Genomic DNA, 13,747 nt, shown 5'->3' with positions numbered 1-13,747 from the left:
ACACCAAAGTGCATGACCGTACATTTATTAACATTGAACTGACAGCCATTTTCCCATGCCCACAATTCCAGCCTATTCAAATCATTCTGCAATTACTGCATATCATCACCACTCCTAATTACCCTACCTATCTTTGCATCATTAGCAAATAGGTGTATGTTGCATGTCAGATCCTACCCAATGTCATTATTGTACAGATTGAATAACAATGGCCTAAGGGGGGTGTGCCTCAAGGACTGATCCCTAAGGCACACCACTGGTTACCTTAATCTTGCAGATTCACCCCCCCCCCCTCCCATATACAACTTTCTGATATCTGTCAGTTAGCCATCCTCTTATCCATACTATTATTTTATAATCCATTTCCACATTTTCCAATTTATGCAAGTCTTCCATGCTGTATTCTGTCAAATTTTGACATAATACAGCATGGAATTTTGGCAGAATTCCGTCAAAAGCCTCGGCAAAATCGAAAAGTATCATAGTGGATCCATTCCCCTCATTTAACTTAATAGTAACATTATTATAAAAGGTGAGCAAGTTGGTAAAACATGACCTTCCCTTACAAAACCCATGCTGTTCATTGCAAAGTAGAGATTCTCTGTCAACCCATTTCTGAATGCGAGCCCTGACCAACTTTTCCAAAATCTTCACCACCACTCTTGAGATACTGAATGGTCAATAGCTTGTCTTTGCACCATCCTTGTGCAATGGAATTACCATACCTCCTTTCCATTCCTGTGGAGTCTTCAGTGTTGCATGTACAGGTTGATAACTTTTAGCAAAGTGGCTACTCATTAGTTGACCAATCTCTTGTGCATCAGTCACCCACATACTATCTATATTCAGTAGAGTTATTCTTTCAAATTCATTCTTCCTTTTACTTGCAGCATAATGACAGAATTCCTTTAGATTGTCTTTAACTTGCAGAGCCAGTTTCTTTTCATACTCAGGCTTAGCTTACCATACAACACTTGAGACTCTTCTGGCCTGCTGCTTATAAGTATCATAACTGACATCATCCTTATGCACACATTATTCTTCCACAGTCTTTTTTCTTACGAATTTCTTGCTTAATTATATTACACACACATCCACTGTTTATTCTTCGAACTCTAGGGACATATTCTGATATTGCACCATTTAAGTATTTTTTAAACACTTTCCATGCACTGTCAATCTTCCCATCCAACAACTGATACCTAGGTGCAGAACCCAGGATACTCCTCAGGTGGTCATAATTTCCTGCTTTGTAGTTCAGCATGTAATTTTGAATGGAACATTCATAAACTTAGCCACTTCCCAAGTGAGCATAGCATCATCACTCTCACCATCCAGAGACAGAATAGTTTTTGTCTTTAACTGAAACCCCCCCCCCCCCCCTCTAACACTATAATCAGATCTAACACTCTTTGACCATGGGTTCCTTCTGTCACATGCTGCATGAGGAAATTGTCTAGCAACAGCTCAATAAATTTAGTTTCATAGCTACGCAATCAACGTTTGGATAATTCAAGTCCCCATTATGATTACTCTTTACCCATCATCTTTGTTTGGTGATGCATTTCTTCGTATACAGGTATATAACAACATTCCACTATGTATTTGATCTTGTTAGACTCCACCTCACACTAGATGGCTTCAAAACTTGATGCCACATGAAAAACTGTTGCTAGTATTGCAGTCATAGGTCTAACTGGATTCAAGTCATCTGATATCATTAGCAGCACACCTCCCCTCCTATGCTTTCTAAAAATATCATACCCTTTGCACTTGATACCAGTTAGTATGTCTGCTTCTGATAGCCAGGTTTCACTTATGCCTACAATATGAGGTCCCAATATGTTAACCAAGGCAACAAGCTCTACTCCTTTGTTTCGATACTCCTAGCATTCATGTAGAGACATAAGTTACCTGCATGCTCTTTTGTATACTCTTGTCTCTATTTTGCATGATGCAATTTAACAACTTGCAGATCTGTCATCTAGTTCCTTACTTATGCTGACATCTTTATACATGCTTGATAGGTCTGAACCAGACAAACACAGAATTGTTCTCTTTTCTTAACCATTCCCATCATTAACATAGTTACCTAACATGATCATTCTTACACACAGATTCTCACAGTTCCTTCCATCAGTTTCCCTGACTCTCTGTAGGAGTCAGGGAAATGATCTTCTAGGAAACTGATTTTTCAAGACTCCTGATGCCAAACACATTCAAGTGTAGGTCGTCCTTTTTATACAAATTCATTCTTCCCTCAAACTCATGCCACACATTCAAAAACTCTCATCCATTCCTTCTACACACTGAGTCGTTTGACATGATAGCCCTTCTTTGTAATTCATTTCCATCATATCTAAGTAATATAGTAACAATTTTTACTTTTTCACTCTTCACTCTCGCTTCTTCCAACAACCTCTTTTCGTATCTTAATATAAGTTTGTACTAATGGTAAATGTTGGCTTACAAGCTATTGCTTTCTAGTAACTAAGGAAGTTCCTGAGAAGTTTAGCATGAAGTATTCTTACATGCAATGCTTTGACAGCCAAAGAATTTTAGAAAATTGAGTTGGCACCTCAATAAGTTTGCTAATCTATTAAAAACCTCGGCTGTCAAGCCTCAGGAACTTCAAAATAAAAAACACTGTAGTAAACCTACTGTCCACCATCAAGCTGCAAGTAGCACACTCGGTCATAGCCATAACTATGCACTTGTACCCCCCCCCCCTAAAAAAAAAAAGGTTCCTACAGGAGAAATCACGATCCAGATAGAATGAGGCATTTTCAGCATTCTTAACCCATGTTGCTAACATAGACTGGATGTAGCCAGTCTTATATAAACAAAACGACAAAAGAATAGTAATGACAAAAGCAGATAAGAAGAATGCCACAGTTGTTTTAAACCACCATGACTAAACAAGTAAACTTTCCTCTTTGCTTAAAGATTGCTCAACCCACTCTTTCTTAGACCTGTGTTTCCCAAAGTGTGTTATGCATACCTCCCAAGGGGGCATGAAAGGTCTTGAGTTGGTATGAGGCACTTTTTTTTTTTTTCCCCAATTTTGATTCCCTTTATAATATATATATATATATATATATATATATATTTTTTTTTTTTTTTTTCTCCCATATTGTTGCAGATATATGCAATTCTATAATTAATTTTCCAATAACTAAACAAATTTCAATGATGCTTTAAACAAAATGCATTTTTTGGCAACAGTCATATCATTCTCCCCACCTCTCCTTGCAATATGAGATTATAAAAGCCCTATATAACAGGGCAAAATTAATTCCTTCTGATAACAGCACCCTCGTGACATTTTCAACACTTTCTTAGCCAATGGATACAATCCTCCCCAAATTCAAAAAAATATCAAAACCCCAAAACCACACACCAAATCATTGCCATTCCATATATTTAGGGAACATCAGAAAAACTAACAAAATTCCTATAAAAAAAAAAGACATAAAAAATTGGCATTCCTTATCTGCTCTGCCAAAGACTAGCCACAATCTTAGACTTGCCAAGTGGTTACCAGTTCCTTGCATTTGCAAACTGTCCTACTATGGCCAAACAGACAGGGCAGCCAATATCAGAATTGCCAAACACAAGAACTACATCTAGTTCTATCACTACAGCCACTCAGGATGCTGACCATACTTTGGACATCCACCAGGAGATATGCTGGAAGAAAGCCACTCTACTGCACCACAGCAAATATAAGTACAAGATATTATTCCTGGAATCTGCCTTTAGCCTTAAGAAACTACTCAAACCTTAGTAAGTTTGGTTGCATGTAGCTGCCCTAAATCTGGGAAATGTTCATCCTCTGAACCTCAGCATAACAGAATTTAGGACTTAGGCTCAACTTTAGTTGCCATGCTTCAGCCTGATTTACCCATTGTTAATGCCGGCGCATACATAGCATACTGTACTGTGTCTCCTGATTATGCAATTTGATTTTGCTGAAATATTAACTCCAGACAATGGCTGCAGGGGTGCTTAAGGGTCAAAGCTGTATAACTGAGGGGAGACCTCCACATAGCCTTTAAAGCAATGCGGAGAACCGACCAGGGCTTCTGACCTAATGTCCAATCCTCACCCTTCTCTTGGTGCACCCTGTTGGGTATCTACCTGGATACTGAACAAACGAGGATGGGCTGGCAATTTGGGATTTAGCCGACCAAATCGTATTCTTTTGGCTTAAACCAATATACATAATGATGGTACAACATAACAAAATTTCATGCCGGCTGGGGCGTCACCCAGTTAAACAAGGCCCCCGTTGTTTTAGCCAGGGAACCAGGGCGAACAATGAAAATTCAGCTACTGGAACAAATCTGAAAGCACACCCCAACTCAATATCATCAGAGTTAAAGACCGGTACTATCAACATAAGAAGCCTGAATGGCAAAGAAATGGAGCTAGCTGAGGAATTAGATAAGCCAGATCGACATAATAGGGGTGACTGAAACAAACAAGACAAAAACTGGTGAGATCTTTCTGAGCAATAAATACAAAATGTTATATTCGGGCAATGACAATCAAGGAAAAGAAGGAGTAGCCATAGTATTCAACACAAAATACGAGGCTAATCTTCTTGAATGGCAGGCAGTCTCAAGTAGAGTGATGTGGACAAATATCACAATGGGGAATTGGATAATGAGACTTATTTGTGCCTATGGTCCCACAGAAGGTTCTACTAAGGTAGAAGTGGAGGAATTTTTTGATACTTTAGCGAAAGCAACTGACACAATGAAAAAGGAAAAGTTGGTCCTTGTTGGGGATCTAAATAGCAGAGTAGGAAGTGATTGTCAGACATACAAAAATGCTTTGGGAAAATTTGGAGAAAAGAGCAAAGCTAATAATAATGGCAAATATCTGTTGGATTTTGCTCAGGACATGGACTGGTTATTACTAACACCATGTTCCAACATAAAAATGTGCACAAATTCACATGGAGAGAAGAGGCTAGGAATAAGAAAAGTCTCATTGACTATGTTATTGTTGATAGTGATGTTTTCTCCCTGGTGCAGGACACCAGAGTGTACAGAGGATATGAAATTGGAAGTGATCACTATTTAGTCTGAGCAGGAGAAAATTGAATTTCATATTGAAAAGAATAACATTATTATTATTATTATTATTATTATTATTCAGGCCTCCAAGGAGTCAAAAGACTCATCGGAGGCCTGAATAATAATAAGGCTCATCGAGGGAGGTCCTTTCTAAGACATAAAGTCTGTCAAGACTCATCGAGGGGAAGTCCCCCCCTGAGAAACACAAAGTTTATCATACCACTCCTTAAACCCACTGACTGTTCTCGCTCCCACCACTCCATCAGGCAATGCATTCCACGGCTCAACCACCCTCCACACAAAGAAACCACTCCTTACCCTCTTGCTCACAGTTTCCTTTCGTAACTTCCAGGGATGGCCTCTTGTCATCACTCCTTCCCGCTGATCAACCAAGCGAAAGAACTCCCCAGTGTCAACCCTGTAACCACCTCTCAACAGTTTAAAAGTCTCAATCATATCACCTCTCCTTCTTCTATCCACCAAACTCTGCAGTCCACATTCTCTCAGCCGATCCTCATAACTATCCTTGTACAGTCCTGAAACCATCTTTGTCATCCGTCTTTGTATCCTTTCCACGGTTAATTTATCCCCTTCAAATCCTGGGGACCAAATCTGAGAACAATAGTCCAAGTGTGGTCTGATCAGAGACTTATACAACGGAATGATAACCCTCTTATCTCTGCAGGTCAGTGTCCTTCTCATAATAGCAGCAATCCTCTGTGTTACCTTCACCACCTTTGCAATATGTCCCCTAAACTTCAGGTTTCTATCAATCATCAACCCCAGATCTCTTGTCTCCCCTACTTCCTCCAGTATAACTCCTCCCATAGAGTATGCAGCATCCCATCGATGTTTCCCAAACCTCAAGACCTTACATTTTGCTGCATTAAACTGACACCCCCATTCATTTGCCCATCTATCTAGCTTATTTAAATCCTCTTGCAGGGCTACCACATCTGCACTATTACTAATAATCCTTCCAAGCTTCGCATCATCCGCAAACAACTGAATATCCCCCTGCAATCCACTGGCTATGTCATTGATATAAAGGTTAAACAATATAGGTCCTAGTACTGAGCCCTGTGGGACCCCACTTGTAACCCTCTGCCTCCTGGAAACTGCTCCACCATACACAACTCTCTGATACCTATCAGACAGCCAATCCTGAATCCAGTTGACCAATCTGACATCCAGACCCATGTGCTGCAACTTAAATATCAGCTTATCATGTGGCACCCTGTCAAATGCCTTCGCCAAGTCTAAGAAAATTGCAGTATATGCCTTTCCCTCATCTAATGCTCTTGTAACTTTATTATAAAAGGCTAGCATATTGCTAAAACAAGAGCGTCCTTTCACAAATCCATGTTGATTCTCACAGATAACATTACCCTCATCTGCCCAATGCTGTACACGGTCCCTCACTACTTTCTCCAAGATCTTAACAACTACTGATGACACACAGACTGGCCTATAATTAGACACTTCCAGTCTGTTACCACCCTTATGCAATGGCACTATCTTACCTTCCTTCCATTCCCTGGGCACCTTTGCCAAAGCCAGACTTTCATTGAAAAGCCACGTTAAAGGTATTGTCAATTCCCTAGCACATTCTCTCAAAACTCGTGGCGAAATACCATCCAGTCCCACAGCTTTACTGACATCCAGAGTACTCAGTATCTGAAACACACTCTCCTCCTGTACCTCCAGACCTCGTACCAGTCCTATCCCTCTAGCATTAAAACTGACTCCTCTAGGATGAAATACTCCAATAAAGTGTTCATTGAATAATTCCACTATGTCCTCTGCATCAGTCACTCTATTCCCATTTTTATCCCACAATATCATTCTTCCACAGTCATTTCTCCTCCTACTGGCCACATAGCTAAAAAATTCCCTAGGATTTTCTTTGGATCTTAGGGCCAATCTCCTCTCATATTCCAGTTTCGCTTTCCTTACCACACGAGTCACTCTTCTGGCCTGTGTCTTATATTCCTCATGCATCTCTTCACCTGTCTCCTTATATCTCTTCCATAGCCTCTTTTTCGCATGCAATTCCTGTTTAATATTGTTTGTCATCCACTTTACTCCAAATTGCGCCCTCTTCTTCACTCGTGGTATACAACTTACCATTGCTGATAACAAATATTCTTTCACAATTTCCCACGCACTGGTGATATCCTGGCCTTCCAATTCCTCCCTCCATGAAACTTCCCGAAGTTGACGTCTAAGACTATTATAATCACCTGCCTTATAATTCCACATAAGTTCCCGTCTCTTTGATACTCCTGCATGTCTATTCATTTTCCAAGTCAAAACCATATGGTCACTCTCTCCAACTGGTGGGAGAGACGTCAACTCAGTTATTATCAACTCTTCTGATGCTATAACCAAATCCAAAATTTTTGAACCTCTTGTTCCCTCTGTTACATGTTGCCTAAGACATTTGTCCCTCAAGAATTCTAGAAATTCCATTCCCCTATTGTTACATGCATCTTCCTCTCTCCAATTTATACTACTGAAGTTAAAATCTCCCATAACAATCATTCTTCTTGCACTTGCCAAACTTAGCTGTCTAAACATCTCCTGGTCCCCATCCTCTGTGCTCCTGGGTCTGTAGCAACACCCCACTAAATATCCTGTCTTGCCTACCTCTACCTCACACCATACGCTCTCAAAATCATTTGTCTCACTACCTTCCAAATTCTCCACTCTTAGAGGACATAGGTCATCACTTATCATAAGCAGCACCCCACCACCACGCTTTCCCCTCCTATCCTGGCGAAAAATGCTATACCCAGTGACTTCTATTCCTGTTTTTATATCCTCTTCTGTCAACCACGTCTCAGTGATCGCAATAATTTTTGGCCAGGCTGATGCTATCTGCGCCACCAATTCCTCTCCCTTATTCCGGATACTCCTGGCATTAGTATACAGCATATAAGTAAGAAAGTTTTAAAGCGAATAAAAGTTGAGCAGTTCTCAGATGTGAACTGTAGACTAAAATACACAAAGATTATTGAAGAAAAAATGAAAGAGTTTGAGTACAGGAACCAAACCTTGGAGATTCAGTGGCAAGCCTTGAAGAAAACCCTGATTGATTCAGCCAGCGAGGCATGTGGTGAGGTTGTCTGCAAGAATAGAAAAATCAGACCTCCATGGTGGACACAGGAAGTTAAAGAGGCAGTGAAGGAAAAGAAGAAAGCATATCAAAAGTTCCTGCCAAATAAGTCAGCTTGTGCTCTTAGAGAATACAGAGAAAAATGCAAGAAAGCTAAACACTGGCTAAAACTAGCTAAACAAAAGTCATGGGAGGACTTTGGCAAGATTATAGAAAATAAATATCAAGAAGGTGGTTAGATTTTTCTGGAGGTTGTTGAAGAAGCTTAGAAATGGAGGAAAGAGTGCTGTAAAATGAGTTAGAGATGATAAAGGTAACGTTAAAACAGGAGAAAAAGATATCCTTGAAGTATGGAGTAATTACTTTGAAAAATTTCTAAATGAAACAAGCAGTGATAGCACAGTGATAAAAAAACACTCAACAGGCATACAGTCAGGAATACATATCCATACTTGAAGTAGAAAAAGCCATCAGAGGCTTGAAATGTGGAAAGGCAGCAGGAGTAAATGATATTCGACCAGAAATGCTGAAGTATGGTGGTATAAAAGTCTTACAGTGGCTGCACTGCATAGTTCAGAAGGTGTGGACAAAGGGACAAATTTCTGATGATTGGAGTAGAGCTCTAATAGTATCCATATATAAAAATAAAAAGGGAAATAAAACTGAATGTGAGAATTACAGAGGTATTTCCCTACTGAGTGTTCCTGGCAAGATTTATGCTAGTATACTTGAGGAACGGTTGAGAAGAATTGAGGAAGAAAAGCTTGGTGAAGAACAAGCTGGATTCAGCCCAAATAAAGGCTGTCAAGATCAGATCTTCACTTTACGAGAAATAGTTGAGAAATCATGGGAATATAACAAAGATCTGTATTTAAGTTTTGTCGATCTTGAAAAGGCATATCACAAGGTGCCATGAGAAAAGCTATTCAATATGCTACAGTTATATGGTGTCAATGGGCGATTATATCAAGCAATACTTAGTATTTATTTGAGTTGCAAGTCAGCAGTCAGAATTGAAAGAAGTACAGAAAGATGGTTAATGTTAAATCTGGTGTGAGACAACAATGTACATTATCCCCTCTGTTATTCATTATCTATATGGATCACATTATAAAGGAAGGTGGTATTAAACATGATATCAGAACTGGAGATGTTAATGTATGCTCTTTGCTTTATGCAGATGATGTTATACTTCTAGATAAATCTGCTACAAGTTTGCAAGATTCCCTTACTAAATTTAATAACTGTTGCAATAGATATGGTATGAAGGTCAGCAATAAAAAGACAAAGACCATGAAAATAGGTAGAATCATTGAAAATATCAACTGTGTTATGAATGGAGAACCTGTGGAACAAGTAAAACATTTCATCTACTTAGGCACGATTTTTAGTGAAGATGGTAAATTAAATATGGAAATAGACAACAGAATCAATAAAGCTGGTATGGTAGGAAGTCAATTGAATAAATTCATATGGAATAAGAGAGAAATTAGTCGGAACACTAAATTAGCTATATGCAAGACAGTGTTCAAACCAGTTTTAACTTATGGATCTGAGAGCTGGGTCAGAAGTAAAACACTTGACCAAAGACTAGAGACCGCAGATATGAGATTCCTGAGAAAGATTAGAGGCGTGAACAGATGGCATCGATGGCAATGTCATATTAAAAACGAGGATATTAGGAAAGAACTTGACATTGTCAACATCCAAAAATGCATTAGCAGAGCTAATCTCAAGGTGGTATGGTCACTTGAACAGAATGGGCGAGGAAAGATTAGCAAAGCAAGTGTTCTCTGCCAGGTTGGCAGGAAAACAACCCAGAGGAAGACCAAGATATAGGTGGATTGATGTGGTATAAAGTGCCTTAGACGATAGAAATATAAGTTCTGATAATGTTGGAGTCTTGACAAGTAACAGACTGATTTGGAGGAAAATTGTGGATAGGAAGTTAGTAATGATGTAAAATTTTCATGTAGTACTATCATATGCTGTACACCCCTTGAGGGTACATGTCAGGAATTTGATGATGATGATAACAATGGCTGCGATTCTAAGTTTTTCATCTCACTGAAATAATTAACATGGTAAAGTTTGATATAAAGTTTTATATATTGTCTAGAGACACAGTTTTAAAGTATTGCAGCATCCTCTGACTTTTGTTAATCATATGCTATGAATGATTCTTAAGGTTTAGTTTAATCTCCATTTTGTTATTTAAGGTTGAACATGGGAAAGGTTCTACAAGAAATGGGTGACTTTGAGTCTGCTTGTGAATGTCTAGCTACTGCTATAGAGCTCGAGGCTACAAGTCCTATTCTTCCATTTAGCTACATTCCACATACTCTGGAATAATTTCAGTATGCTGTTTATTACATTCTATATTCCTGTCCTTTCTAAAACAAAAAGAATTATATTTTCATGTTAATCTTGATATCTGATGAAAGGGCCTGTTATATAATTTCTAAATGTGATACTTAAATGTGATTTATACTTAAATCAAGATGTACTAATAAGCATTTATTACTGTGGCGTACAGGATGTCTGAAAAATAAAGAGGAGTGTAATAAAATAACTTATATTTTGGGAAGAAGGGATGCTGCATCTCATCTCTTTTGAAAGAAACATTAGTTTAACCCTTAAAACTATCAGAATATTTTTGAACAGCATAGCAAGTTTATATAAGCTAATGGAATGCCAATATTAAGCTGAAGCCACTTCATCTAATGAAAATTACTTAAATGCATCACAAAAAGTCTTTAGTACACATTTTATTTTTTCAGAAATTGTCATTTTATTACATACATTAATTTTAATACCATAGTATGGAAAAAGCTTGCTACTGTTTTTAAGTGCAGACTGATTATTCCATGCATTTTGAAATAAATACAGATGTGATTAGTCTTACAGTTAGTTTCTTATTCATAAATACAGAATGCATTAATCTTTTTTATATATCTCAATAAGCATTAATACATCATAGAAGAATACTTATGATAATTATGAAAAGAAAGGAGAGTATTCCCACATTATAGAACGTATTCCCACCATATTTAGAAACCACTGTCGTATGGAATGTTAGTTCATTTTCTGTATACTGATTCTGAATTGCATCTAAATGATGTAATAAACTATATGCTGTAAGAGTACAGGTATTCTCATTTTCATTTTTAATTGCCAAAAGCAAATGACATGCTCATTCTAATCTGTGTTCAAAAAGTATGTCAAGTGCTTGTATCTAAAAAAAGTTAATTAGTTAACTGAACAGTTAAAATTTGAACTTTTTAGCTGCATAATTAATTAATGGTTTCTCTATGGTCATATTGGTTCATTTTAGTTGTTGCAGCAATCTCTTTTTAAAGATTGTTAGAAAAGGAATGAAAAAACGTAAAAAATAGTGGGCAAAAATTAATTTGCTTAAATTTTAGTTCATTAGAATTGGGTTTTGGTATATAAAAAATAAGACATGTTCTGTCATTTGATGGATATTTAAATATAACATTTTATTTTCTCAGACATCCTGTATTTATGATGATCTCATTTTTTTCAAAAGTATATATAGCTCTATTAGTTTAATGAAGCTTGAAAAGGTTTAGCTATTTTCCAGGCAGGCAGGTAGTTCCTAAACTGCATCACAAATTCTCTCCTTGGAAATATTTTATAAACTGAAATTCAAGTTTCTGTTCCTATAGCACTTTAAAACTGCAGCTACATTATAAATCATTACAGGAAAATAAAAGGCCAAGAAGAAAAAAAAAAAAAAAAAAAATATATATATATATATATATATATATATATATATATATATATATAAATTTAGAATAAAACTGATAATAAACATCTGGACACTGAAAATAAAGAGAAATGCAGATCCAAACTGAGAGATGCATTTGTTTATTATAGATTTTATAGCAAGGTAAGTGTTCTATTGATGTCAGTGTATCCAAATTACACAGCCATTTTGCCCACTTGAAACTTTTGTGATTTTCTGGTAAGATGTAATCTTCTGGTTGTTGCAGCGATTTTAATGACTATCTGTTAATGGTTGAAATAAGATTTTTAAATATAGCTGTTCAAGAAACAGCATGAAAAAACTGGAAAAATATTTCCACTATTGTATTCAGTTTCTGTTGATTGCATAAGGTGTTTAATTATGTTCTTTAATTCTCCCTTTTAATTAATACCTCATATTACTGATGTTAGAGATCTAAAGTAAATCCAATTTTAAGACTCAGTAATTTATTATATCAAATTTTGTTGCTTCAACATATGTCATATGTGTTATTTTATAATAAGAAATGTTACTTATGTGATTTCTATCACTGTTATTAATCTGCAAAAATGACATGCTAGCCAGGGATTGCTTATATTATGATAAACTTTGTACATATAATAGAAATTCCTGTTGTGAAAATGTGTCATGTTCAGTGTATGTGTATATAGAAATTCCTGTTGTGAAAATGTATCATGTTCAGTGTATGTGTGCACACAGTCTTCCAAAAGGAATCTGCCAGACTTCAGCAGTGAGTTCAGTGAATGATTTTAAACATTTAAGTTTATATCAATATGGATGAGATTTCTGACTGGTAAGAAGATATGGCAGTTGTCATGAAACACTAGAATACCATGTTAAATGTTTATTTTATAATTTAAACTTAAAAAAATGTTTCAGTATATCACCATAAAACTTACTCTTCAGCTGGAAAATCGATGCTTTCTGTCTTGTAAACATTCTTGTGCAATTCTGTTACGTTGGTCATTTTGTCTGATGTTCATCTTATTAACCTTTTCTCCATTAAATATATGTAGCAAACAATGCCTGTGCCATGTCTGGATGTAAATACTATCATTTAACATCCTCCAAACACACATTTTAAGGCCTCCAAAGCATAAACGTACTCTGAGTACTTATTCTAGTATTATTTTATACATTAATTACCATGTTTAAAATAACACACGAAGCCTGTTATTTTGAACATGCTGATGAATGTTGCATTCATATACATTACCAGTTTTCTATGGATCAGTGTTCAGCCATAAAAACTTGTCAATTTGGGACAGTCCAGTCCAGAAATTGTTATTATTTCCCAATACATGCTTTCCCTTTATTGTTACAAGACTTGTAAATGAAGTGAAAGTTTGTGTACTTCTCATTTAAAAACTTAGCAGGTGTCTTTTCAGTAAAAGCATACAGTTATCTTGACAACACATGACAGAATACCAGGAACTAGACTATGATATATGCAGAGTTAGCTGGCACTTACTAGTGGTAGGATGATTTTGAATGTCCACCTGCTAGAAATTAGACCCATGTTTGATATAAAGTTTTTTTTTTTTTTTTTTTAAATCATCCAAGAAATCAACTCTCAAAGTTTGGCACATTTCTCAGGTCCTGTATGTTGTGTGCGTGCATCAGAAAACTAATTATAAACAGTGTATATAATTTGTACAGTTTGTATAGGTGATTTATATTTGCACACTCTCTGGTGTAGTTCCTTGTGAACATTTCTGAACTGTTAAAACTACAACTGTAAATAATGTTTGACTG

The 13,747-nt window shown here is 36.8% G+C and overlaps 1 protein-coding gene across 2 annotated transcripts in view; it reads left to right on the top strand.

Moving 5' to 3' along the window:
- Positions 1-11,951, top strand: part of Ttc7 (tetratricopeptide repeat domain 7) — a 371,341-nt gene extending 359,390 nt beyond the window's left edge. For both annotated transcript variants that reach the window (XM_090400945.1, XM_090400946.1), the window contains exon 18: positions 10,422-11,951. In XM_090400945.1, the coding sequence (XP_090257071.1) occupies positions 10,422-10,554 (133 nt within the window). In that variant the 3' untranslated portion in view covers positions 10,555-11,951. The remainder of the gene's footprint in view (positions 1-10,421) is intronic.
- The last annotated feature ends 1,796 nt before the right edge of the window (positions 11,952-13,747 follow it).

The sequence above is a fragment of the Typopeltis vanoorti genome, chromosome 11 (assembly GCF_054136105.1).
Source record: "Typopeltis vanoorti isolate ZY-2024b chromosome 11, IOZ_Tvanoo_1.0, whole genome shotgun sequence".
Taxonomy (NCBI): Eukaryota; Metazoa; Arthropoda; class Arachnida; order Uropygi; family Thelyphonidae; genus Typopeltis; species Typopeltis vanoorti.
Note: the sequence above shows the minus strand (reverse complement) of the source record. Positions and strands in the feature narration are given on the sequence as shown.